Genomic DNA, 24,015 nt, shown 5'->3' with positions numbered 1-24,015 from the left:
TAGGAAAAGGTTTTGCCCAACTCACTACGAGTAGCACAAAGGTAAGACTGGGGTGCATGGGTGGAGGTTTAGGGCAGAATCAGGAGAGAACTGAATTTTCCAGCTTTTCATAATGTGTGACTTAGCCCTAGCAGCCCTGTGAGTCTACAGACAGTTGAGATATGTCCCTAGGACTACAGCCCTGAACAGCACCCACCATTCATCCTCCCACAGAAACTAGGAAAAGCCTGCAGGGATGGCGGGAAGGAGGCCGGTGTGAGGAGGCCTCACCCTCTGCCCATCTCCAGAAACCTCAGTCGAGCTCTGAGAGTACAATCGCATCTGCTGGCACCCCTCATCCACTCTCACCGCCATCGAATTTGCCAATGGCTCTGGCTGAAAAGCAGAGACAGAGATGCAGTCCTGCGTGCATACCTGGAGGTGGGGAAGGTTTGGCTGAGCATCTGGAGCTCTGCCATTGGTGGGGTCAGACAAATTCCCGAGATTCCTGGCCTGACAGGAACATTTCAGCGGTTTGGAGGTCACTGCTTTCCCTTTCCCCCTTTCCCCATCTGCCACTCCTTAGAATAACATGGAACGGGAAGTGTCACCCACGGCTGCTGAGCCAGAGCCCTGCTCTTTGTAGGTAGATATCTCTGATCCGGAATGTTCCTATAACAGCACGCCCAAGATTCAGAGCGTGAAGGTGGTGCCATTTGGCACTTTCGACCTCTTCATTTGTGTCAGCTCAGCCCACTCCCAAGCGGCCTCTGGTTCTGGCCATTCTGACTCCTGCGAAGTTAGAAGCCTCTCTCGTGTGAACTTGTGTGTCACGGGAGCAGTGATATATGAGTCTGTTTGACCGACTCACTTTCTTGCACTGTATGCCATTCACGGTTCCTAAGCCTGCTGCACTATGAGTGAGCATGAATCAGACAGGAGAGATTTCCGGGGAGCCCTCCTGTACTCCCCTAAAGCAAAGGCACCACCGAGGCTGTCTTCCCAGGTGTGTGTCCTTCCTGTCTGGCTGAGATGGGAAAACCTGGGCATGGAACGAAGGTGGAAATCCTACCCCTGTTGGAGTCCAAAGAGCCCCAGACCCCCAGGCACTGTGCACACTTTCTAAGTGACACGTGAACATGTAAAAAAAAAAAAAAATTGGTATGAGTCACTGTACTTTGAGGGAGGGAAGGGGAGAGATCCTCTCCACTCCTTCCTCCCACTCCTGGTTCTCAAGGGCTAACCTGGTCCTCTCTGCAGAGCAGGCTTTTCTTGGTGCCTGAACTCAGGTCCCCTCTGGGCTGGTCCTGAGAGCACTCAGCAAACCAGATCGGCCTGCCCTGTTTGCAGTGGAGCCACGCCCAGGGGGACTTACTTGGTGGAGCTGGGATATGACAAGTGGACTGGGAGCCTCTTCAGCCAGAGGGTGTGATCTCTGGCCCACTGGAGCCTTTAGCTCCCAAGGGCCGCCCTCCCCACTGTGGCTCCATGGCTCCGCTCTGCCCTGCCTGTGGTTTATGGCTGTGTGAACCCAGTGCCCTCCCACCCCACTGGGCTCTCAGGCCCAGAGGGCACAGAGCCACATTGAACTTCTACAGAATGTATTGGCTTCAGAGCTGGGTCCCTCTTCCTGCTGTCCCGTGTTCTCTAGAAATTTAGTCACTGTTTGATGAGGGGTTTTTAACACAGACCTTCCCTTCTAGAGGCTGCAGCCACAGAAAAGGGGCTCTGGGACTAGTCACGGAACATCGTCTTGAACCTTCTGTGTGCTTTCTGCGTGGCTAGAAGGAGACAGGGGGGGCCCGTCCTGCCGTCCCTGTGCAGTGGAGGAGCGTGAAGTCCATGCCTTGTCCCATGTCACACAGAGGCTCCTGGCTGGACCAGCGCTGCCCCGAGCCTTCTGATTCTGTCACCTGTCAAGGCCCCGTCCGCTCTCCCTCCGGTGTTTTCTGTATGGCAGTGACAAGTGTCTAAAATACGTCTATATTTCCATGACTGTCTCCTGTCTCTCCTCCACCCACACACGCACCAGCTCATGAGCTCCTTGGGGCTTTGTTTCTCTTGTTTCTACCTCACCCCTGTGCCTGAACAGTGAGGTGCAGAAGGACCTCAATGAACAGTTGTGGGTGGACTGATGGGCCCGGAGTGCAGGGTCCTTTCCATGCCTCTGATCTGCCTTTAGTGGTGTTTAAGGTGAAACCTCAAAGGTGGAAAAGATGCTTATCTTTCCTAGACCCTTCACTGAAGCGGACTGGGCTAGTCGCACACTGGGCCGGTCGGGAGAACAGGGCTGTGAATCACTCCCGTGGCTCCTGCTTTGGCACCAGCGAGGTGACCTCACCCACTGCGAGGCAGGAAGAGCTCCTGGTGACTCACCTGGTGGAGCTCGGAGCCAGCCGCAAGCCCTGCCTGAATGTGCCAGGGCAGAGGCAGAGGCCGGACAGCCTGCGGAGCAGGACCCCATGCACGATGCACACCTGCTCAGTCTGTGTGCATGTGCGGGGAAAACGGGCCCGGAACACACATGTGAACAGTGGGTGCTCCGAGGAGGGGCGTAGCTCGGGGATTGGTAATCAGGGAGGCCAACTCTGACTTTGTACTGTATATGTCTATGTAGCATATGTGCTTAAATGACTCCTACGAATAATTAAAAATAAGTATATTCTCCCTGAGAATCCAAAATAGCTAGGCTGTCTGTCACCTCCTCCTTCTCTCGTCCTCTTCTACCTGGGCTGGAGGCAGAACCATAGCAAAATAGTTGAATTCAACGACACCGAAGAAAGTCTAGGCTTTAAATGTTTAGATCCCTGAGGAATGAGGTCAAAGGTTGCATTGACCAATGGGGTCAAATAGCTCGCTGGGTTCCATGGACACAAATTGCCCCTCCAACCCCAGGCAACCGCCTCCTATTTTTCTACCCACTTTCCCAGGCCTGGAGACACCGGCTGAGATTTAACATCGAAATGACCCGGGCTCACCTAGTGCAAACATCGCACTAAAAACATACGAAATGGCAGCACTTTCCAAACCTTGGGCTGCACCGAATCCCCAGGGAACTCTTGCGAGGACTTGCACCCTACTGCCGCTTCCTGGGTTCTCCCTACAGCCCAGGTAGGAGAGGAAGTGGGAGAGAGGAGGAGGCAAGGAAAGCGGTGGGACCAGCACAGCTGTCACAAGTTGAACTACTTTCTTTTAAAAAACATAGCCGCATGCATTTATTTTTTAATTTAAAAAGAATGAGCTCCCTGGTGATTTGACATCTCCCCTGGAGGAGAGCCATAGCTGTATGTCACTCTAACCAAGCTGGGCTGGAACCTGTCCCCGGGTCTCATTTCCACTGAGACTGAGAAAGTGTGGACTTCCTTTGAGGCGGGCGTGCAGGCGCTGGAGGGCTGCAGGCGGGAGTGAGTGTCCCCAACATTGAAATGACATCAGGGGCCAACTGTCAGCACCACGTCTAAGCACTGGGAGCTCACTTCTGCCAGGAAGCTACCAGTAGATACAGCCGCGGGTCTTCCTGGTGGGCCAGGGCTGTGCTGACAGCCTGTGGGGGGCCTGGCCAGCCGTTGGCTGCGGCTGCTGCTCCTGGCAGCTGGAGGGCTGAGGGGAAGTTGGACAGCGGAGGTTTTCAACTTGGTCACCTGGCACGGGATCTGAGGTCAGGGGACAAAGAAGAGATTCAAAAGGAACAACCCCCCTGGCCTGTTGGGGGGTGGGGGAGAGGCAATGGGAGGAGGAGAATAAAGACCTGAAGGCGATGGTAACCCCCAAACACTTTCCCAGAGAGCAGCCGAGCCTGAAAGTCTAGTTCGGTAAATGGGTGGAGAGGAAATGAAAATTTCTCCTGGGCAGAGCCAGCGTTGAAGTAAGCAGAAAGATAATGATTTCTCCCGCAGGGAAGGAGGCTTCCTCCATAGGCGTGCTCAGGATGGCCCTGCTAACTGAAAGGCTGCTTTTTAGGTTTTAGTTTCAGGAGAAAGGAAAGGAAAGGTTCCCCTATCGTGGCCTACGAGCACAGGTGCAAAGCGAAGGCTCCCCCCCCGCCCCCCCCAGGGCTGTGCCCACGTCTCCTCCCTCCTGAGGATGGGGACAGCCTTTCCCAGGGTCTAAGTGGGGCAAAGGCAGGTCCCTCATCTTCCAGGCCACGTCCTTCATCTTCTGGTCCAGTGGTCTTTCTCACTTCTGGAGAACACCTTTGCCTATGGTTGTTTGCTTTCCGAGGCTGGGGGCCCCTATTTTATAGGACAGGTGTCTGTCTGGCTCTCTCTCCACTGACCCCAGTGAGACCCCACCCGCTGGCTTCCAGAGCCTCCGTTGTTCTCTGGGTACCCAGGGCCATGACTCTACACCCATTGGCACACATGCGCCATCCTCTGCAGCCAGGCTGCTCCTGCCCTGCTGGCAGGCAGTTCTGTGATAAGTTGCTGCCCCCAGCCCATGTGGCCCCTCTGAGCTGTACGCCATTTGTACCCCTTCCGTCTCCCCTGCAGCCTCACCTTCCTGCTCCCCAGACACATTACCTCATCCCAGCCTCGAACCTCATGCTCGCTGACCACACGGTGTTGTTCTGACTCAGGCCTCTGCACAGGGCACCCTGCTCAGATGCCCTTCACCCACTGCTTTCTTGACAAAATTCAATCTTAGCCATCACCTCCTCCATGCTGCCAGCGTTAATCACCCACTCTTTTCTGCCTCCAGTGTCCTGGGTGACAGCGTCCTCCCTTTTCATTCTTTAAACTCATCTCTGTGCACTACAGCGATCATGTCCCCTCCCCCACCGGGCAGCGACTGTGAGAGTTTCTCTGGGCCAAGTCCCAACACAGGGTCGGGCACAGGGTGATGCTCAGAGAAAGGGAAAGGAAGGGAGGAAGGAACAGGGGAAAGGGCCAGGTTAGATGCTAAACGTGAGGTCAAAAGCTTTTTAAGGCGAATGTTCCTGAGAGCAGAGCGGGGTCTAGGATAAGGCAAGAGACTCTGATCTCAGGTTGTGCTGTACAGGGCAGCCCCTGAGGGTGAGGCCTCCTTAGGTGTGGGGCCCCCAGCACCCTCCCTTCTTCACCTTAGTCCTGGCCCTGCTGAGGCTTTGCTCCTGTTCCTCTCAGCCCAAGCTCACTCACTGACTGGTAAATCCAATGGCTGTTTGCTGGGCACCCACTGGATTAGCTCTGTCTTAGGCCTGCGGCATAACACAACTATGAGGGAGAGATGTACCGTGCCTGCCCTTGGAGAACTTGCACGCTAGGAGGAGAGGAGACATCAGATAGCAAATCAAGTCACATTTAATTAGAAACCATTGTGTGGCCTGCAAAGGAAGGGGATACGTGGCTCTCAAAATCTGAGCTAATCAATGAAAGATGTGCCTTCCCCAGAGAAAAGAATCTACATCCGGCGCCAGACAACCCAGCCAAACGATGTTCTCGTTCAGCAGGCCCTTCTCCAGGCCCTGACTTCCCAGCGGCCGTGCAGCTGCCTCCTCCATCCCCGCCCCCTAGCCATCTGGCTGTACCTAGTGACGACAGTGACTATACATACTGTGCATTGTATGTGGAGGCAATTCCGGAGAAACTCTCTCGCGGTCCTTAAGGGGATGTGTGTGGAAATGTTCACTGTGGTGCCATGTGTGTGAAATGTATGACTAACCTAGGTGTCCATCAATAGGGGAATGGTTGTGAACACTGTGGTAGCCACATACTAAGGAAAGTTGTGCATCAGTAAGAATTAACAAGCTAGACGCACACAGAGAAACATGAGAAGATCATAAAATATAGTATAGGGTAAAGAAACCGAATGGGATTCAAAGAATGCTGTCACTTATGTAAATTAAAAAGTACACTCTAAAACAATGCTACATATTTTAAAAGGATATATTTACATGTAGACACACACATATCTAGAATCATTATCAAATATGTTATGGTGGGTGCCTACTGGGGAGAAGGGGAGGAGAAATGGAGATTAGAGATGGGGCAGGGAATAAAAGAATATCCAACACGAAAGGGGTTTACACAGACTAACGATAATGCTGGGACAAGAACTGGGCATGGTCAGCTTTCTTCTCTGCTCCTATGGTCCAACACAGACAAGACAGTAAAAACCAACCCACCAGTAAAAACCCTGACTGAGGATGCACGGCATGGGCACGGTGATTTCATTCCATTTTTTCAGGGGCCACTGGCGTTATTCCAACCCAACTCCCCCCTTTACGGTTGAGAAGCCCAAGGCCCCGAGAGGGCATGTGAATTGCTCCAGTTGCACAGCTCCTTGGTGGCAAGATGCAGGTCCTAGCCCCCAGCCGGCACTCTATTACCCACTATCTGCTTCTATGTTCTGACTGCTCAACCCAACCACCTCCCAGTGTTTGTTTAAAGGGCTTGGCCATGTCTATGTTAGCACATGGGCGCCCAGTCTGAAACAATGCACTGACGTCAACTGGCCTTTCCTTCATAGAGTTCAAGGCGAAAACCTCAACACCAGCCGGGAGGCTCAGGTAGTACTTTCTTTATTGTTCAGTGTTTTTTCTCTTTCCAGGACAACAGCCTCGAAGCTCAGATGAGCTCATCGACTCACATGGGTAGGTAAGTGCCAGGCCTGGACAGGGCTTTCATGGGAGCGAATCCCGTTTGGAGGAAGTGCTATTGATGTGCTGAGGACAGGAGGAGCTTTTTCTTAAAGGACCCACCTTTCCCACAGCCCGTTCAGCATTCGCTCTGCCCGTGGCGTGTTCACAAGCCCCTGCACAGTGTGGGTACAATGTGTTGATGTCAACAGTTTTGCTGAATCCCACAGACCCATAAAACTACTGACAAGAAAATGGAACAGGGTATTAATGTGGGCGGTTGGTGGAGGTTTATGGCAGTAATGCTGAGAGACAGGGATGAACAATAAGTGGGAGCCTCTTGCAGGAGCAGCCTTCGAGATGGACTTGCCTCACTAGTGCCACTTGTATCCCGAGTGGCCCAGCTTGTACTAGTATAGGACAGCGCAGGGAAAACTGCATATACCATAAGGGTTCCACCTACTCATGCAATCAATACCCTGAGCAAATTACAGAACATTCCCAGACCCTGAAACCTTTCAGGTCACTGACCTCCCTCCAAGGGTTGCCACTGTGCTGACTTCTGACAGCACAGATGAGTCGTGTCCCCCTGTTTCAACCCCATAAGCAACAGGGTCCATAGTTGATAAAAGCCCTTTTAAAATATGAGTTTCCTTGACCCCACTGTTTTCTTGTGGGACAGGCAGATGACAGGCATTGTTCCCGTCCCGGGGCTGCTGACGTACAGGGAAACCTAAGTGATTTACATAGTCTCAGGGTCTCCCAGGGTCAGCAGAGACCTGGCTGCTGGGCCAGCTTGCCCTGAGCCACCTGACACCCGTGGGCTTCGTGCCACAGGCTGCAGCTGTCTGCCGGGCCACCTGGGTCTTGCTGGGATGGCACAGGCTTGAGCCATGATGTAGGCACCTGGGACAAGCTCCTGGTATTTCCCTCCAAGAGGCCTCAATGGTGAGCAATCCCAGCACCTTAATGATGCATTGGCTTGTGGGAAACAACCAAACATTGTAGCCACATGTGAGATGCAATGATCGGGCATGCCTACATCACTCTAGAATTTCTCTTTTAGAAATTCCTTTGGAGCCATCTGATAAGCCATAGTTCTTTTATCGTGTGGCTTGTCACCTGATGATCGCATTGTGATGAAAGGCAGGTATAAACCTGTTTGACTACCCACCGTTTTTCTCACGTGTGCCCATCAGAAAACAGCGCCCCAGCCAATTGTCACAGGAAATATTCACAGAACAGACTTTCCTCATAAATCCAATTACCGTACCATTCATTGAGCACCTTCTATGCACCCAGGTATATCTCCATTTTAATAACAATCCCCAGAGGTAGGCATCATTTCCCCCACTTTACAGATGAGAAACTGAGACTCGGATAAGAAGTGACTTTCCAAGGTGACCCAGTTAGCAGAGCTGGGGTTTGAAACAAGTGTCTCTCCAAAGCCCACCTCTCCCTCATCAGTCTCCACAGGTCTCTCAGAAAGACCCTGGTGGGCAACCCTGAAGTCCAGTGATGGGCAGGCTCCTTAAGCCCCTTCTGAGGAGATGGATGAGGCCAGAAGAGCAGAAAGGGTGAACTACGACGTGGCCCCAATATCCCTAAGACTCTCACCAAGAAACCAAGAACCGTACTATTAGAATCAAAGAACCTCAGGCGTGACAGCAACATGGAGGGCCTGGAGCCCACCTCCCCTGGAGGGATGAGGAAACAGACATTTAAAAGGATGTATAACTGACCCAGGGCACCCAGCCGGATGAGGAGGTCTCCTCTCTGTTCTCAACATCTGGTGGCCTCCTTTTTCTGTCTTGCCTTCCTTGCAGCCAGGGAGACAGGTTTTCTGTGGGCAGAAGACCCCCCTGCCCAGGTGACCACAGTGAAGCAGGTGGTCGGTGGTCTCATGGGGAGTCAGGAAGAAGTCCACTGGGCTGTGGAGACAGAGCCTCCCTCTCCTCTTTCTCGTGCGGGGCTCTGTTGACCTTGAGGGAGACTCCAGGTACAGTGTGTTCCCTTGGCCTTTCCCTGGACTAGCAGTCTGCTGTGTAGAGAACGCCTTCCCTTCATATACATGCTGGGAAATATTTTCCCAGAGAAGGGAAGTCAGGAGTTGGGATGAGAAGGAACCCTTTGCAGACTTTGACCTTGAGGGTGAGATCATGGGCCTTGGAAGTAAATGCATTTTATAGGCCCAATAAATTAGACGCAACCTGGCCATGTACGTGCTGTCAGTTGTCATGGAGCCCAGGCTTGCTTATGCCGCTGGAAGAGGGAGCAGAAATAGAGGCAAAGCTGGGTTCAGTGACTTGTCCAAGGTCACACAGCCAGATAGGGACAGAGCCCAGGTGAGGACCCACTGCCCTGAGAAGTTGCCAGGTGGGGCTCTGACCCAGAATAGTGATAAATGGCAAATACGTACACTGTCTTAACACAGTCATCTAGCCCTCAGGACTGCTCGAAGATACATAGGGCTATGATTCCCAAGCAGAGGTATGAAGCCCCTTGCCCAAGATCACACAGCTAATAGATGGCAGAGCAGGGCGTGGCCTAGCTGCCAGTGGAGGTCAGGCACCCAGCCCATCCATTTCTCCAACATCCCCTGGGAATATATCCGGTTGTCATTTCCCAGGTCGAGTCCTCCAGGAGATAGACTAGTAGCTTTGGAGTGAACTCCTCCTGCCCCTGGTGACTTATTTCCATTTGGTTTGGAACAGCACAGAGGAAGATTCATCTCGTCACCAGGTTTTTATTGTCCTTTTACAGTTTGAACCGCCCTGGCAGCCGCATCCGCACGCCTGGTGCGCAGGTCTTGGCTGTCCCGGTAGTTCTTGTCCATCATGCTCCAGCTCATCAGGGTTCGTCCTGTAAGGTGTCCCGGGCAGAGGACTGGACAGATGTGGACTGACCAGCTGGCCTCACGTTCAGTGCTATTGCTCCATGACTGTGGCCAAAATGGTGCTTGGGGCAGCCACGGGAGACCACCGGCCCACACGCTTCCCTTTCGCCTCTCCCAGAATGAATCCCTCCACTGAAAGGTGGGAATGACAAGTTCTGGGCCACTGGGATGGTGAGTGTGTGCTGAGTAACTGTTTGCAAAGCTGTGAGTTTCTTGGGAGAAAATAGCTAGCCAGAGTTCAACCCATGATGAGCTGGTTGAGAAAAGCAGGGCCTTGGGAAAGAGCTGGGAGCACTCGGCATCTTGTCCAGGTGCTTATCTAGTGACTTATTTCTCCTGTATTGGAGTCAAACCTGAACTTAGGAGTAGGAGGCCCTGTGGGGGTGGGGAGCCACTCTGCTGTCTGTCTCTCATTGGCGGCAAGAAGCCTGCCCTGGAGGCAGCCCTCCTCTTCCCTCTCCTCCCCGGGATGAGTCAGCTGGTGGGAACCACTGGTGCCCTGGGAAAGAGGAAAATACAGCTGACCAGGGAGGCTGACGTCTCCGTTCAGCCACAGCTGAATGGAGACACTGTTCTTTCTGCCGGGGCAACTTCCAGAGCTGAGCCATTGTGTGAATCCAAATACGGCTCAAACCCCTCTATGGCGCCTGCCCAAACCGGCAAGATGGCTGTCCCTACAAGTGGTAAGACTGGTCCAGACTCTCTCAGCAACTTTCTCTGTCTCATGCAGAGCAGTTTGCGGCCCGAAGTGCTGAGAGGTAGATTAATCCGTGCTGACAGCTTTGGAGAGCACCAGGGCCCAGTCCTCCTTCCTGGGAACACTTCCACACTCTCAGTGAGGGTGGGGGTAGGAGGGTCCTGCCAGCGTCCCTTCTCCTGCCCGTATTTTTTGAATGCAGCACGTGAGCCGGCACACTGCTCCCAGCCCGCACTGAGTCAGCACCCTGGAGAGCTGCGCCCCACCCCCTTCCTAACCGGTGAGGTCAGCACAGATGCTGGCCTGCCTGGCCCCAGGACACACAGGGAGCAGGAACCGCAGCCTCGAGGCAACGCTCCTGAGGACCGAGCTGAAGTCATGCTGGTGGAGACTGTGGAAACCCAGGGAACAGGGCTCCTAAGAGCAGCTCTGCTGACAAAATCTCACCGTGGACACTCAGATGGGTGTGACACTGTGCAGCACTTATTAGCAGATTGCTTCATAGATACTGAGCTGCAATCTCCCGAAAGGGCAGCCATGGCAAGTCTCATGAAGTGTCCCTTCCTATGTCCCGCTGGTGCCATTGTTCTTAAGCTCGGATGCTACGTCGCCCAGAACTGCAGGCTCGGGGGAGTGGCCAAGCGTATAAACTGGGGGCACACCTGTTTTAAGATGCAAGTTAGACCACCTGCTCAGGTTCCAAGGAGGCAGCTCTCCCCCTGACCCGGCGCTGAGGTCAGAGCCAGTCTCTGCCTAGCTTGTCCAGGAGACACTGTGTGGCCTGACAGGCTCGGAGAGGGGCTCGGGCCTGAGGACAGCTCATAGCCCCACAGCAGAACCCCAGCCTCTGGCCTTGCTCCAGCCCACTGGTTCTCAACAGCAGGGTGAAAAAGGAACCACTGGGGAGTTACCTACAATGCAAATTTGGGGGCCCTACCAGATTCTGACTTGGTTTAGGTCTGGGATGGGGCTGGGAATCACCCACCTGAAATGTGGGCAATTCTGTTACACACTGGAGTACATCCCCCTGTGGGAAAGTGGGGGCTCTTAGATGCTCCCATGCTGTCAGAAGTCAGGGGCACCTCGGAGAGCTCCCCACGGGCAGCGAATGTCCAGCTCCCACTGAAGTGGTCTACTGACCCAGCTCCCAGCTGTCCTTCCCCCTGATGATCTGGAGGCTAAGGGAGTGTGGTTAGTCCCGCCTCCCTCCTGGACAGTTGAAAGCAGAGGGTGTACGCCTTTCTGCTGGGCCGGTGGGTGTGCTCTCTGTGAGGAAGCACAGGAGGCAGGTAGTCTCTGGTAGAAACATGGCCTGCATTCACTGGAGGTGGCCTAGGAGATGGGAGCCCCTGTGTCTGACCTCCGGAGTGGAGAGGACTTTTCTTATCAAGCAGTGGACAGTGGACATCCTGGTGCTCAGGCTGCAGTGCTGTAGCCTCTACCTGATGTCCTGAAGGAGGGGAGGAATGTTCCCGGCACCTTGGTGTTTTCCTTAGGGACTCGGCTACAAGTGAGGTTCTCTTCCATAGAAACGTCGGTGCCACAGTCCACCACAGGCGGACAAGAGGCTGTTGTGGAAACCTACCTGTAATGCATGACATCGTTGCTCTGGGAAAGTGACTCTGAACTCATATCTGATTGCAAGCAAACTTGGGGAACATCATCTGCCTGTGAGTTAGGGAGTGCTTGGGTGACTCAGCCCTTGAATATCTCTGAGGAGTTTGGGGCAAAGCCCAGGCCCACATTCCAAAGGCTGGGCATGAATGCACCCATAGGGACCTCAAGCAGCATCCTCATTAAGAGGCTCAGCCATCTTTGTACCATAGCCCAACGGGCAGGTTGTGCCAGGCTCTTGGTGGGTTCTGAGTCAAGGGCCCATGAATGAGTAGATTGTGAGGGCTGCTTGGCATCTTGATCGCTCTTGCAGTGGGGTCCAATTTTCCTTCCTACCAACCAGGAAGCCAAATGCCTTATTGCAGAGCTCTGGCCTGGAAGACAGAAAAGCCATTATCTTCAATGGCAGGAATGTTGCTTTTATCTTCACGGAGTGAGCCCAGAGGACATTTTACTGGAAGATGTTTGCAGGTGAAAAATGCCCTAGGGAGAGGTTGTGCTGGGTTGTTTTCAACCCTGTCACAGAGTCAGTCCCAGCTCAGCCCATCGATGCTGAGTAGCATGGCTTGCAGACCCACGGTCTCCCATTCTGCTTGTGCTCAGGGCACAAATAACTGTTTAAAAGCACTTATGAACCAAATGCAATGTCCCTTACTCAAATTGGACGTTTATGTGTGTTTGGAGACACATATCAACAACAAAAAATCTCTCTCCCTTTTTTTTTTTTTTTACAAGACTGGAGCACGAGGCAAGAGTATCATAAAGAATTAAGAATAAAGTTTAAGCTTCAATAGAAAATTCTGTGAAATTGCAAAATGTCACCATTGCCAGATGGGAGGAGATGGGGGGACTCCGAACCCTTAGAGGTAAAAGTTGGTCATTTGCACACCTCAGAAGGTTGACTTAAGAGTCCTCCCAAACTGCCCGGCTGGTGTAACTAAGTGGTTGAGCATTGACCTATGACCCAGGAGGTCACGGTTCAATTCCTGGTCGGGGCCCATGCCCGGGTTGTGGGCTCGATCCCAGGTACGGGACATGCAGGAGGCAGCCGTTTAATGATTCTCTCTCATCATTGATGTTTCTCTCTCTCTCTCTCCCTTCCTCTCTGAAATTATATATATATAAAAAAAAATTTTTTAAGAGAGCTCTACCAAACTATTCCGGAGCCTCTCACCATAATACATAAACATTCAGAATCTGGAACGAACAATTAGGAAACTGTGGTCCCTTTGAACTCAACACCTATCTTCGGGAGGAGGACTGCACCACAGGGTCCTGGTGAAAGCCCTCAAATAAGAGGGTAAAAAGAAAACTGCTTGAGACCTACTGCGAAAATAAAAGGCTCTAACAGGCAAAGCCAGGCCCTAAATGTCACCGGGCAAGCAGCAACTCACAAGGACGTCATCTACGCTCTCACCCACGGGTGCCTGACCCAAGGCTATTCCTTTAACCATTTCCAGAAAAAGCAAGAGAGTAGCCAGGCCCAATACCTGATATGAAACCCCAAGGTATGAGGTGGGTCTCACACACCCCCTTTCCCCGCCCCCCGCCTTTCCTTTCAAAGAAGCATCAACCCTGCATTTGAAATAAAACCTCCCCTTCCTCCCTCTCTGCTCATTCCTGAGGCCGCTCAGAAGTGAGCTGTGATTTCCCAATAGTGTCCTGAGCCAAAACACACGAGGACACACAGCAGCAGATCCAGACTTGCCGGCCCCATGGAGATTACACAAAACTTGGCCCCAAACGTGGAATAATGTGAGCATGTACGAGGTGCTGAACATTCCACCGATGGCCTGCCTGTCAGCTGCATGCCTGCTTTCCCACAGGTCTGGCGCAAGGCCCTTGGTTAAACGCAGGTTTGGTTAAACGCAGGTTCTCTGCTACTAAGGAGACACACCAACAGCCTAATTTTGGCTCTTGAACCTTTTGAGAACAAGACTTGTCTCCTGCATCCTGCCTTCCTCTCCTGCCAGGATTTCTCTCTCACACATACACACATACACCACACACACACACACACACACACACACACACACACACACCAAGGAAAGAACACAATCCCATAAACAGGAACTTTATTTAACTACGTGTTACGTAAAAGAACATATAAATGGACCTTTAAATACATCTTAATTGTTCATCTTAAACAATTTCATATAGAAACTTATTTACACTTCTCCATTATATACTTAAATTATTTTGTCCAAGCTTACTACCGATAAAAGGTAATAGAATGATCACCTGCTCGTACAGATGCAAACACAGAAGTTGTCCACAGGGCTAAGTAAAATAAAACACCACTTCTCAGGAAAGTGGCTGAGTGGGTTTCAAAGCGACGACTCATTCTGGAGGTGTTTTGAGCAGGCCTTTGCGGGAGGCCTCTGCTGAAGAGATGCGGGGGGTTGGTTCTGAGAAGCTGATCCCAGGGCAGAGCTGGGTCCCTGGGTGTTATGACTCCGACTGCTGGAGCGAGAAGGACCCCTGGACACCATCATGGAGGCCATGCCCCCACTGCTGCAGACTGGGAAGCAGAGGCTTAGGGACAGGGAGTGGCTTGCCCAAGGTACTAGTATCAGCGGTGGAACAGGGAGGGACTCAATCCCCGGTCCCTAGAGTCTCACCAGGAGTCCTGACCCCCTCTCTATCCACAAATCCACAAACTTTTGACCTCTTTCATCCATTTCCCATCTACCCATGGGCCCTATGTTTTGACCGCTGTGGTCTGCATGGTTAAATATATGATTTCTCAGGCTTTTTGAGATGGTGAGAAACAGCTCAGGATTCCCATTAACCATCTCTGCGGAGCCCCGGAAATACCTACTCGGGGCTATTTTTGTAAGAGGTTTTGTGGTCAGGTGCCTAACTTCTTCTACCATAAAGTTTACCCTTTCAATTTAGCGGACTCATCGAAGTCGAGTTTCCAATTAATTTGGTTGGGAGGCAAAATTGTACGGGAGACTGTAACACATCTTATTTGCCTAAATCCGTCTACCACTGTTGGATCTGAAATGAGGTTTCACTAATAAGTGACCAAAAATGGGGGGGGGGCGCACAATTTTTAAAAAACAAAAAAGTTTCAAGAATTCCCCCATTTCCCAAGTAGTCTCAGAGGGAAATAGTGAAGTGGGAACCGGGTAGAAAAAAGTGTCCCCCACCCACCTTTCTTCTGAATGAAGGCCTTTAATCCAAAGTGTCCCTGATGATACAAATTCTTCTAACAGTTACTTTCTTTTTAGTCTGATTTCAAAAACTTGATTTGGTTTTTCCTCGGGATTTCAAAACCACTGTACCAAAGAATAGACGTCAACATTTATAAGTATTACTGTTGAGGGGGGGAGAGAGAGAGAGAGAGAGAGACTGACTGACTCCAGGTCACATGAGCAGAGAAGGGCTGGGAGCAAAGGAAGACGGAGAAGAAAGACTGGGAGACAGAAAGCTTTTTCCTCTCCTGTAACCAGAGCGAACACAAGTCATAGCAGCCGTCACTCAGTTGTACAGCAGAAACACAAATGTGAACACATGGGATGGGAGAGGTGTGATCTGCTGAACAGCCCCATGGCGTTCCATGAAAATATGGCACTTCTACACCCTGAAAGATCCAGCGTCCTCCCAGGGGCTGCCTGCCACCCGTCCGCAGGGAGGCTCTCCCGGCGGCCACAGGCCCCCAAAACGCACGTCCCGCTGCCCACGGTGCCCACACGGAGCCACAGGAGCACCGGTCTCCACCCACCAGTCTCACTTTCCCTCCTGCTCACACGCAAACCCTCATCCCACGTCAGGCAGGGAGAGGTGAGCCAGGAAGAGTCTCAAGGACTCGGTGCAACCACAGGACGCCCAGGGCTCATGGTGAAGCCGAGTTGCCAGCAATGGTCGGCGTGCAGGCAGGTGGAACCCCGAGGCCAAGGACACATGAAGATGAAAACATCTTCGTACAAAGCAGTTTTTCTTCTGTCTTTTTTTTCCCATTCACTCTGCAAAAGGAACCAACTAAAACACTGAATTTTTATACTGAAAAATAAGCCTCTGATTTCTAAAAACTGGCCAAAATTCCTTGTTTACTTGTTGCGTAAGAATGCCATCTCACACGCCCGAGTCTCTGTTTTGGCGTAGAGGGTTTGCCTGTGCACACTTTGGGGTGTGTGCGGGAGGCGCCGGTCCAGAACAGGGGTGCATGGGGACTCGACGGCAGGAGTCGGCACTGCAGGTGGCAGCCCACAGGCCTCCCAGAGTGTACCTTCAGCGACAGGAGCACTAGCAGGTGGCACCGGTGATTCCCTTGATGTAGAAGAGTCACTCGGTGTTGGCCTTTCACAGCAGTCAGTCCGCATGATGTGCCAGGAGGTGAGGGGGGACAGGCACCCATCACTTCCATAAGGGGTGGAGGATTTTCCCCAGTGTGGTCCGGCCGGAGTCTTTCTGCCTGAAGGAGGTCCTTTCCCCCGTCCCTCTGCCCTTCAGAGAGGCCTCCATATTTGCACCGGGACCCTCTGCTGACTCAGGACACTTTTTGGGGGCCCGGGAGCTGTAGGCCCGCCGCAGGGTGCCGCTGTCCTTGGGGACCGCATCCTCAGAGCCACCCTTCATCCTCAGCTGCCGGTGGGAGACTGTCCGCGTGAGGCCGGGGGCTTTGGTCACCGGGAGAGAATCTGTTTTCATGAACCGAGATGAGGAGGCTACTGTGTTTCGGGCAAAGCCTGGTACCTGGGACGGGACACGGGGGACGCTGGGGGTTGGTGGAGGGGGTTTGGGCTCTTCTCCCGGGCTCTGGGGGTCCTGGGAATTGGAGCGGCAGATCTTATTTTCCTCGGGTTTCTGTCTGGGGACGTTCCGGAGGGGCTTGGCGCTGGGCTTCTTGAGGGAGCCCCTGGGCTGCAGGGCGGGCTCCTTGCCCGGCCGGGTGCCGCAGGAGCCGACCCTCCCTCGCGGCGGCTTCTGCTCCTGCTCCTCGGTCACCTCGGCGACCACCCCGGGCCCCTTCGAGGACCTCTTGGGTGACGTGTCCGAGGTGCCCTTCACAGAGTTCCGGCGTGACCACGACTCCTGGGTGCCGCTGGGGGGCTCCCGAGGGGGCTGCTTCCAGCCGGAGGAGCCCCTGCTGGCCCTAGAGATGGGCACGACCTTGCGCATGCTCTCGCTCTCCGAGGAGGTCAAGGTCCGCACGGGCTTGGGCGCCGTCCCCTGGCCTCGCGGGACAGCCCCAGGCTTGGGGGCTCCCTGGGACGCCTCCTTGAGGGAGTTTCTCTTTGGTGTGGTCGCTTCCTTCCCTTTGGAGGACCTTTCTCTGGAAAGGCCACCCCTGCAGCTGGGCCCGGTCTTTGCAGAAGCAGGAGCAGGGGCCTCCCCAGGGGGGCTGGAGAGAGGGTTGGAGGACACTTGGCTGCCACCCGCCTCCCCTGCCCCAGAGGACACAGAGCCATCCCCTTGGCCGGCCTCCCCCGGCTCCCCACCGCCAGGCCTGGTGTCGGTTTCCTCTGAGCAGTCCAAGGTCAGCGAGCAGTCGGTGGTATCCGAGAAGTAGAACAGAGGCCCAGGGTCTTTGTTCTCAGGGTTGATGCTGGGCTCATCAGGAGCTGCCCCGTCACCCTGCAGGCCTGCGCTGAGACTCTCCTGGGCGTGGAGACGCGTCAGGCTACCGTTGCCAGCATCAATGCCAGCACCAATGCCAGCACCAATGCCAGCACCAGTGCCAGCACCAGTGCCGGCTCCGAGGGGTTGCAGGCTCCCATCCCCCGGAGACGCCAGCTCCACTGGACTGAAGTTGGTCGGGCTCCGCTGGGGCGTCTCCTCTGGGTCCTTGGGACCCTGGACGTCGAACTGGGCCAGCCCGGTCACCAGCTCGTGCTCCTTAATTCCCAGAGCCAGTGGCGAGAGTGGAGGGGACCAGGGAGACGCCAGGCCCACAGGCTCACTGTTCCTCTTTTGGAGCATGCTGAGCCCGCTACGCCGAGTTCGGAGCAAAACTGGAGCAGAGTCTTCCATCTGGGGGGTGAGGAGCTGGCCACAGGAAGCCGAGGGTGGGTCGGGGGCTCCCTCCTGGCCTGCGGAGGCCTGAGGTCTGTGTGTGCGGCCAGAGCCCTGGTCCCTCGGCTCCCCAGACTCCCTCCAGGCCGACGCGGACCGGGCCTGCCGAGGGCTGCTCCGGGGCAAGCTGTTGAATTTGTTGGCCTCCTCGGGGCTGCCCACAGAGTTCTCCAGGAAGGTCAGCAGCTCCCGGTCAGCGGAGGCGCCCAGGGAGAGGCGGGAGCGGCGGGTGTTGGGGCGTCGGCAGGAGGGGCTGATGGGCCTGCGGTGCAGGAAGGGGGGCAGGTCCTCCGCACTCTTCTTGCCCAACTGCTCCACGTCATTCTCACTGCTGCTCCGGCCGAATCCCACCAGCTCCCCAGTCGCCCAGGAATGCCGCTTCTGCTCCAGCTCCTGCAGCCGCCGCAGCTGCCTCAGCTCCTGTACCTCCCGGTTGTGGTTGTCCTGAATGAGGGGTGGAGAGAAGCCCAAAGATGCATCAGACACGTGGGACCCCTGTGCCATTCCAGAGCCACCTACCCTGAGACCCCAGTGAGACACACATGGTGGAGGAGAGACTGGGCCATGGGCATCAGGGGGAGACTGTGCGTTTGCCCTTGTGTGTGGGGGCTAGGTTCTTCCAGAGCTACGTGGGGGTGACAGAGGAGACACTACTTCTGGCCCCAAAAGTCCATCTAAGGTTGTCATCAGATCCCTGGGCCCAACTTCCAGCTTTCAGGTCAAGGCACTGGCCCTGCAGTGTGGGCTATGACTCCATTTGTATCTGTGACCTCAACTCCCAGAAAACCCCATGTGGTCCTTGCATGGGTACACACACACACACACACACACACACACACACACTCACTCCTGTGCAGCACATTCTACCTAGTGGGGGTATGGATGCATAAATGACGTACACCCAAGATATTACGAGAGGCTTTTCAAATCTCTGTTCTCTGGCTGCTCCCTGGTAGAAAAAAAACCACACACACAAAAACAAACACCAGAAATGCCAGGGTGGCTCAGTCCCTTGTGCCCCATGCCCTTCCCACAACCAGAGAGAAGGATTTGCCTTACAAATCCTCCACCTTCCACCCTGCTCCGAGTGGCCAGTCCTCTGGAGCGGAACAAATGCGCACAACCAAGCACACTTTACTGCCTGGCTGTGCACTTTGAATGTACTCCTGTCATGGAAATATGTGGAAATCACCACCCGAATCTGTTATCGGTAGCACATTTTACTTGAAGGTCCATTTCTGCAAACGGACGTTCCTGTCCAAGTGTCTGTGAGGCTCTGGCTCCGGCTGGCTGCCAGTGCGGGGGGAGGGCCAGCTCTTGGCTCTCGGGGCGGCTGGGCTGAGAGCATCACACAGGTGGCCCCGAGAGCCTATAGGATTCCGACTGGGAGTGAGGCCCTCAGCAAGAGCCAATCTGGCACCTACCACCCACCACCGCTTCCCCTGCTGAGCTCACTGCTGGGACAAGGGAGCGTAAACGTGGCCAGAGGCTGAGCCTCCTTCGTTTAGCTGGACAGAGGAAGGAGGGACCGAGAAACCAAGGAACTCCGGCCTATTCACTTCTGGCTGGAGAGAAATTGGACCAGTCCCTCAAAGAAACTCAGCTATGGGCAAATCTGCTTTTGAAATATAGAGGAAGAGATGGTGTACACGTATTAGGTTTCTCATCACCACCAGAAAGGAAGGGAGGTGAGGTGCTTTGTTTTTCATTGAAATGAGTTTTATTTACAAAGACAAGCAACCCGGAGAGTTTTCTGGCTTCTGCAATGAGCTCAGAGATGACTGGAATTGATGGCTGAAGGGCAAGGTGGACTCAGACAGCAGAGCACCCTCCCTAGATATCTGAGCGTTTCCAAGTCGGCTCTGGCCAAGGACAGCCTGGTTCCCATGGCACCAACCCCTGGCGATGGCCATTGGGCTGGAAACAGTGACAGAGGGCTCTATGGTCATCCCACTGCGACCAAGGTCTCCTGGCAAAGGATATGTTCTCCTGGGGAGGGGCTGAGAAAGACCTTCGGGATCTTCGAAGATACTTTTCAATATGGTGATGCCATCATAAATAAACCTTACTAACAAAATGCTTTTAGGGCATTAAAGTGGGTAATGTTCTGAGCCTCAGAGTTGCAGATGTTGGTACCTACCACCCACCACCGCTGTCCCCACATGCTGGACACCTGATGATACGGAAGCGTTCGGGCCTGGGGTGGCAGAACCACTTCCTCCTCATTCTGACTGAGAGCCTGGCGATGGTGCCTGGGCCCAACCTTCCTGAACCCCCATAAATGCTCAACTGTCTCCCAGCCATGGGCAGAGGGCTGGCTGGGTCTGGAAGAAGAAAAATAAAAATCTGAACCACTCAGAAAATACAGAGATGCCATCTGCCGTACCTTAACCGCTTTGCTGAATTTGGTGCAAAAGTCTCGAAATATCTGAAGGCACTCGTCCAGTTTCATGGTTTCTTTGTCTTCGCAGAAAAAATCTATAAGGGTGTGGGCCTCGTCCTGGAGCTCCCGTTTCCAGTGTTCTAGTTCGGTCAGCTTCTCTACAGCAAACTGCGGGCAGACAGACAAGCACACGCTGAGGCAAGCAGTCGGCGGGCAGGCTGGTGCCCAGGGGAGGGGTGCTCCCGGGTTCAGGTTCAGGTCTCGGAGAAGGGAAGGCTTATTGCGAGTCCAATGTGCTCAGAGCCAAAAGGACAATAATTCAACCCAAACAAAACCTTCGGGGAAGCAAGGTGAGCTCCTGAGTGAGGCCTGGGAGCAACAGAAGAGATGGAAGGGCCTTCACCAGTAGAATGCCACCAACGAAACGTTCACCTTTAATGTCACTGGAAAAGTGACATAGGTGTGCACTTGATTTTATTATTTATATAACCATTAATATTCATATCCTGTATGTTCTTCCTTCTCTTAAAACTGGGTGTTATAGTGGCCAGGTTTACTTTAGGGTCCTAGAAGTTACTGTTCTATTGATGAGTTGTCCTGTTGGCAGGGAGTTTAAACTTAATTCCAAATGAGCCATGTCAGGGTCAGGGTCACCCCTCAGGACTGAAGCCCTCGTGCCTGGACCAAGGTCCCAGCAGGGCTTCCTAGCCAGGGGTGCTCATCTACATCAGCTGGGGTGCTGGGTCTACAGTCCATGCACTGAGTAGTTGTGGGGTGGACCCAGCCTGCATATCTTATGAAAACTTCCCCAGGAAATTGTGATAGGTAGCCACGGTTAGGAATTTCTGCCTGTACAAATCCATCCTCTTTACTTCTCCACGGTCTCCGAATTCTTCTAGGACAAAGTCTCCAGGGCCCCTACAGGTTCAGGCTACTGCCTCAACCAAGAAGTGGGAGGGAAAGAAGCTTGCTTTCCTCCAATGAACTCCAACCCTTTCAGGAAGGGATCTGCTGGGGCCAAGGGGCTCAGGGACAACAAAGTTGTGGTACGGGGACCACAGGAAGCCTCGTGCGGCTTTCTTTTCCACTGGGTTACAAGGCTTATATGAAGAAGGGACGTACGGAGTTATTACTTTATGAAATCACGTGTATCATGTTTTCATAAAGACGTATTTGGAGACTTCTTCGCGTGGGGGACAGGCCTGGGAAATGGTGAAGATACAGGCTGCCCTCCCTTGAGGAGTGGAAGCCCTGCTTGGACCTGCTTGGAGCTACAGAACCTAGAGACAAGTTCTGAGAAGACATGTCCCCTCTCACTCACTCCAACATACTCTCCCCCTGAAAAGCCCTCTTCCTACACCAAACACACTCAAGAGGATGCAGGAAACCAAAACTATTTAGGAGACCAAATACCAGAGAAAGTAACCATCTGAGCCAGTAGCCCAAGGCAGTGTGTGCACTCATGGTGTATTTTTCTCTATGGAGAGAAGGGTATTAACGAAAGGATATACCCCTGCCTGTCGTTCTTCCACAGAAGGGAAGATGGATTCCAGCCAAGAACAGCTCAACTGCAGCTGAACAGGACTCTTGACAAGAATCTACACAGGCGTTTACTCCACCTCGTAGGCCTCATCCTTGGAGTGTGAGGGGACTGAGAGGACACGGGGAAGGAACGACGTCCGTGCACTGCAGTCACCCTCAGGACTTGGGAAAGTGAAATAGTCCGAATATGGGTCTGACAAGTCACCATGCTCAGAGTCATTATTTCCTGAACCCTGCCCACACGATCAGGGCCGGGAACAAAAGAGTCCAAAGCCACACTGGCAAAACGTGAATGACAACAGGTTAGCAGTGTAGCGAATTCAACTTTCCATCTCTCACTTGTCTGCTCTGGATCCAAGTTCCAAACCAGTTTACTTGGTGTTCCACACCCAAAAGGTCAAAAGTCCCAAAGAGATCTGCAAAACAGTGGTCCTGTCATTTTTTTTCTGCTCCAAAATCTCCAGCGACTCCTCACGGCTTAGAGCACAAAAGGCCGAAGTTTTCAGACTGGCATTCCAAGCCCTTGCTGGCCTGACCCTAAGCTACCCTCAAAAATTGTACCCCCACCCCCCATTTAAAAAAATTGAATTAAAAAATAAATAAATAGCTGGGTGGAACATTTTTATTTACAGAGCTAAAAATGACTGCCAGGAAGAAGCGTTTAGAGTTAAAACAACTTTGCCTTAAGACAGAGGTGCAGTTAAGAAAGAGCTGCTTTTCATGGAAGACCTTTCTGTCCAGCTATTTGGCATACGACACTAATGTTTAATATAAGAACTGAGGAACGAGGCAACCGGAATTCTCATGTCCTGCACGTGGGCCTTCTCCTTGACCTTCGGGATTGGCTTCAGTTGTCTGAATGTGCTCACTGCTGAGCGTTTGCCTACCCACTGGCAGGTGTCTCTGTGCTGCTGTTTGCTTTGTTCTTACACTTTGAGAAAAATCTGTGTACTTGTAAGGGGGAAATCAGAGCCTGCTTATATTTCAAAGAAAGCATAGAACCCGTGTTTAATAATAAAAAATAAAATCCCAACCGAGCCGAACAAAATCAAATGTTTGCAGATGGAAGCTGAGGCGCATCATATTTGCAGCTTCATCACGCGCACACGGGTAAAGGCTTCGCTTGGAACACGCCTCCGGAGCACAGTGTTCCTTCCCGGTGCCAAGGGCAGCCCTGGCACCTGGATTCCACCTCGAGAATCTAAGGCACTGACATTTAAGGCAGCACACCACTTCCCTGAAGATTGGGAGCATGAAAAGGTGCCACTCTTTCCTTTTAATGAGGACGATAAACGAAGTATGTCAGACTGTGTGATGAGTGAGTCACAGTGAGCTGTCACAAACAGGTCCACTCTGCTGTTTTCTGTTGTTATTCCGAGCCGCTCCTGACACACCCTGTTTGGGCTGATGGATTTCGGGTGGTGATAGGCACAGCGACCGTGTTCTCCTGCTCTTAACATAAAACATGCCAAAACGCAGCCTGTGCCTTTAGTAAACACAAGCGAAGGGACAACAGTCCAGGTTTTCAGGTTATCTTTACGATTTCTGTGGAACTTTGCGGTTCTGTTACTCACCAGTTTGACTGGGAGTCGGGAACCCCAAAACCACGATTTACAACCGAAACTTGAGTTGCCAGGGTAAGTGAGCACCCTCACCTGATACCATTTCACATCGAGCAGTGATACACAGAGGGCCGCTCTCTAACAATTACCTGAGGCAGTTTAGGCCACATTCAGTATCTTCTGCTCAAAAACAATCCAGTCAAGAACGGGCACTGAACTAAGACGCTCCCTTTACTGACTGGGAGGAAATATGAATGGGAACCTGTTGCTTCCCTGAACACGCCCATGCACACGCACCCCGCCCCGGGGAGCTGCTGGACGACGAAATGAGAGGCACTGACTTGCTTCACCCACAGACCTGAAGGAACTCTTCCATCTGCTGACGGAGCTCATCGTCCCGCCGGATGTTTTCCTTCAGCGACCGCGTCCTGACAGACAGCGAGTGCAGCTCTGCCTCCGTGTTATCCAGAGACAACCTGGGAGAAGAAAGGGGACAGCGGGCAGTTGGCAACGGGGAAGCCATGTGTCATGTGGGTACATCAAACCAGTCTAACTGCTGGTCAATCTTAGAAACAGAAGGGCAGACACACCTGAAGCTAATACAGAACACTGAATGTAAAGGAAAAAAGCAACACAAATTGACTATCACGTATCAGTTCGAATGCAGAAGCAGTTATAAGGGTCCAACTATGTGCTGTTAAGCGAAGACATTAAAGAAATTTGTAGAAACAAATCAAATAGAAGGGGAGGGAACCATTGCGAATA

At 53.0% G+C, this 24,015-nt stretch overlaps 1 protein-coding gene across 1 annotated transcript in view; it reads right to left on the bottom strand.

Moving 5' to 3' along the window:
* Nucleotides 1-13,800: 13,800 nt before the first annotated feature.
* FHDC1 (FH2 domain containing 1) overlaps nucleotides 13,801-24,015 on the bottom strand; it is a 38,426-nt gene continuing 28,211 nt past the window's right edge. The window contains exons 10-12 of the mRNA XM_014456012.2: nucleotides 23,609-23,726; nucleotides 20,150-20,314; nucleotides 13,801-18,207 (exon numbers count right to left, since the gene is read on the bottom strand). Coding sequence (XP_014311498.1) covers nucleotides 16,105-18,207; nucleotides 20,150-20,314; nucleotides 23,609-23,726 — 2,386 coding nt within the window. The 3' untranslated portion in view covers nucleotides 13,801-16,104. The remainder of the gene's footprint in view (nucleotides 18,208-20,149; nucleotides 20,315-23,608; nucleotides 23,727-24,015) is intronic.

The sequence above is a fragment of the Myotis lucifugus genome, unplaced genomic scaffold, assembly GCF_000147115.1.
Source record: "Myotis lucifugus unplaced genomic scaffold, Myoluc2.0 scaffold_1, whole genome shotgun sequence".
NCBI classification, from domain to species: Eukaryota; Metazoa; Chordata; class Mammalia; order Chiroptera; family Vespertilionidae; genus Myotis; species Myotis lucifugus.
The sequence above is the reverse complement of the archived record's forward strand: the minus strand, read 5'-3'. Positions and strand labels throughout refer to the sequence as shown.